The sequence below is a fragment of the Ixodes scapularis genome, unplaced genomic scaffold (assembly GCF_016920785.2).
Source record: "Ixodes scapularis isolate PalLabHiFi unplaced genomic scaffold, ASM1692078v2 PGA_scaffold0__279_contigs__length_252992795, whole genome shotgun sequence".
Taxonomy (NCBI): domain Eukaryota; kingdom Metazoa; phylum Arthropoda; class Arachnida; order Ixodida; family Ixodidae; genus Ixodes; species Ixodes scapularis.
Window position 1 is genome coordinate 144918904 of NW_024609835.1, and position 3499 is coordinate 144922402.

General features: G+C 47.0%; 1 protein-coding gene across 1 annotated transcript; it reads left to right on the forward strand.

Annotated features, from left to right (window-relative positions):
- Positions 1-899: 899 nt before the first annotated feature.
- Positions 900-1690, forward strand: LOC120848672 (the record flags this gene model as incomplete). Its single annotated transcript, XM_042293141.1, has 2 exons — positions 900-1472; positions 1571-1690. Coding segments are annotated over 2 exons (693 nt in total), but the record flags the coding sequence as incomplete, so codon positions are not given.
- Between the last annotated feature and the right edge of the window lie 1809 nt (positions 1691-3499).

A 3499-nucleotide genomic window follows, 5' to 3' on the forward strand; every position in this document is an offset into this window, starting at 1 on the left:
TCGCACCACTGAGGTTAGGCGTTCGTCGTGCTCTCGTCTTGACGAGCCCCACACTAGTATATCGTCGACGTACACTCTGATGCCAGGAAGAGCTTCAAAAATTTCGTTTAGAGTTTTCTGGAAAACTTCGGAAGCAGACGATATACCGAAAGGTAGTCGCAGGTAGCGGTAACGGCAAAGGGCGTTGCGAAGGTGCAGATCCTGGACGTCTGGTCATCCAAAGGGATTTGATGGAATCCTGAATTCGCATCAAGGCGCGTGAACACTCTTGCTCCTGACAGCTCGAACTGAACGGTTGAAAGTTATCGTATGTTGCGCGTGCTGCATAAAGCGGACCGAGAAGGGGTGGAACATATAGAGGAAGAGGTTCTTGTTTGGGGCGCTATGTTGCGCTTTTTGGACTCCCAGAAGACTAGGGAGAAGGAAGTGACGTCAACGAGACAGCAAACGCAGATTGGATGTTGATTTCGTTTTCTTCTGTCAACATCCAATCTGCGTTTTCTGTGTCGTTGACGTCACTTCCTTCTGCCTAGTCTCCTGGGAGTCCAAAAAGCGCAACATAGCACCTGGGGGGCTATGTTGCGCTTTTTGCACTCCCAGGAGACTAGGGAGAGGGAAGTGACGTCGACGACACAGCAAACGCAGATTGGGTGTTGATTTCGTTTTCTTCTGTCAACATCCAATCTGCATTTGCTGTGTCGTTGACGTCACTTCCTTCTCCCATGTCTCCTGGGAGTGCAAAAAGCGCAACATAGCACCCCTGGCTTCCCCACCCCTGGCCCGTCATGTTTTATCGGTAATACTAGACGATACATGGTGTCAGAAGTACCAAGCCGAACCACGCACTTCTTTGAAGAACGACAGACGCCGCCACAAGAGCCAGTCAAATCACGGATTTCGTGAAACCGCCGGGTCCGCTCAGCACGACAGGGGAAATAAGCAAGAACTGGCGGATATTTAAGCAAAGGTTCGAACTCTTCCTGACCGCTTCAGAACCTAGTGGCAAGCCTCGACCTGAGTCATCAAAAGCAGCATTTCTTTTAAGCATTGCAGGCGAGGAAGCAATCGAGATATTTAATACGTTCAACTTTTCAGAAGGCGAGAGCAACGCCGACTATGCTACTGTCGTCAAGAAATTTCAAGAGTACTGCGCCGCTCAGCACAACGAAGTACATGAACGCTACCTGTTCCGGAACAAAGTACAAGCCCCGGGTGAGCCTTTTGAACACCTCTTGAGAGAGTTGAAGAAGCAGGCACGACTATGCAACTTTGATGAGCAAATGGACTCCATGATAATGGACCAAATTGTTTACGGAACCAATGACGACAAGGTTCAACAAAAGCTACTCAGGGACAACAGTTTGACCTTACAGAAAGCCGAACAAGTCTGCAAGGCGGCTGAAGTATCAGAAGCACACAAAAAAGTCTGGGCCCGGGAGCAGAAGCAAGTGGATCCAGTCCACAAGACAAGCGTAAGCCATGAGAAAAAGCAGCCCAAGCTCTTCAACTGTGGCAAGTGCGGACGGACGCACGCGCCTCGAAGCTGCCCAGCATTTGGGCTGACCTGCAGAAAGTGCCAAAAGCAGAATCACTTACCAAGTGCTGCAGAACGTCCACTCAGGTCGGCGAGCTTCGAGACTCCGAAGACGACTTCGAGGTTCTCGACCAGAGATGGGCAAAATACATGTAAATATGTATCGAAATACAAATACAAAATACTTCGACAGAAATGTATTTAATTACAAATCTAATTACATTTCCAAAAAAGCATTAAAGTACAAGATACAAATACAACCAAATGTATTTGGTCTCCTCCAAATACTTTTCCAAATACATTCCTCAAAATTTGCGTCAGCGACTTCAGAGCACCTGCAACGGATTTCTGGGTATCTCATTTTAATTTTGCATCGCACACTCTGGAGTTAGTGTGCGAGGCTTTAGTAACATAATAGAAATATAATCACAAAAAAAATGGAATTAGCTTGGACGTAATAGGTGAAAAAAGTACAGAGCTTCAAGCAGCTTTTTTTGTCGATTACATTTTGGTATAGGCCAACAAAGAACCGAGACGACCAAGACGCGCAGCACTAGCTAGAAAAATTTTATTGTTGCAACTCGCACCAGTTACGAAAATCTGAATGATCCGCGCATTTAGAATGTTTCAGGCAAAATATATGGATGGAAATCAGGCTGGAAAGCATCACAACTTGTCACAGGCACTTATTTAGCCAGTCTGCCTGTGAACGTCGATTTTGTCACTCTTCTTGCCCTGGAATAGCACCGTAATCACAAAGTCACTAAACGCTTGTGCTTGATTGAGAGACACTGCAATCGGTGCAGAACGTAGTTTTCTTCCTGCTCTAGACACGTCTTAGGATGAGCAAAATGAGTCGTGACAATAAATTTGAGGGATGTATTTTCGCCCACAAAATTGTATTTATTACAATTGTATTTCAAATACCCACGTTTTAGTATTTAAATACACACGTCAAATGCATTACCCAATTTGTAATTAAATACAAATGCGAAATACATAAGTATTTAAAATATGTATTTCAAATACTTTTATTTGAAATACTGCCCATCCCTGTTCTCGACGTGTCGTCGAGAAACGCCATGAACCAGCGTGACTGGATAGTTCAAGCACGAGTAAAGAACTTTTCAGTCGAGCTGAAGGTCGACACAGGAGCACAGGCTAACTTACTGCCCTTTGGAACATATTGCAAAATGCACCCAAAGCCGCCACTGAAGCCCAGCAGTGCAGTATTGCGTTCCTATGGCGGGGGCGTAATTAAGCATGTGGGTGTTATGCGAGCAGAAGTGGCACTGGACGACCGAACTGCTGTCCTCGACTTCTTTGAAGTATGCAAGGGCACCAAGCCATCCTTGGGCTACAAGCCAGCGAGTACCTTGCACTGCTGTCTCGAGTACAAAGCGTGACGAGGAGCACCTCCGAAGGAATCGTCGAAGATTTTCGCCATCTGTTCACTGGCACCGGCTGCGTCCAGCGAGTCTACCGTATGGTTCTTGGGGACGGAACCACACCAGTGGTCCAAACGGCGCGACGCGTACCGCTAGCTCTGCAGGAACTTCTCCGCGAGGAACTGGAACGCATGGAGCGCGCAGGCGTCGTGGTGAAGGTCACCGAGCCCACAGATTGGATAAGTCCAGTTGTCATTGTTCGAAAGAAGGACGGAAAGATACGGGTATGCATCGACCCCAGGAAAATAAACGAATGCATAAAAAGGGAACATTACATCATGCCGCGGCGGAAAGATATAGAAGCCGAGCTGCCAGGAGCAAGAGTGTTCACGCGCCTTGATGCGAATTCAGGATTCCATCAAATCCCTTTAGATGACCAGACGTCCAGGATCTGCACCTTCGCAACGCCCTTTGGCCGTTACCGCTACTTGCGACTACCTTTCGGTATATCGTCTGCTTCCGAAGTTTTCCAAAAAACTCTAAACGAAATTTTTGAAGCTCTTCCTGGCGTCAGAGT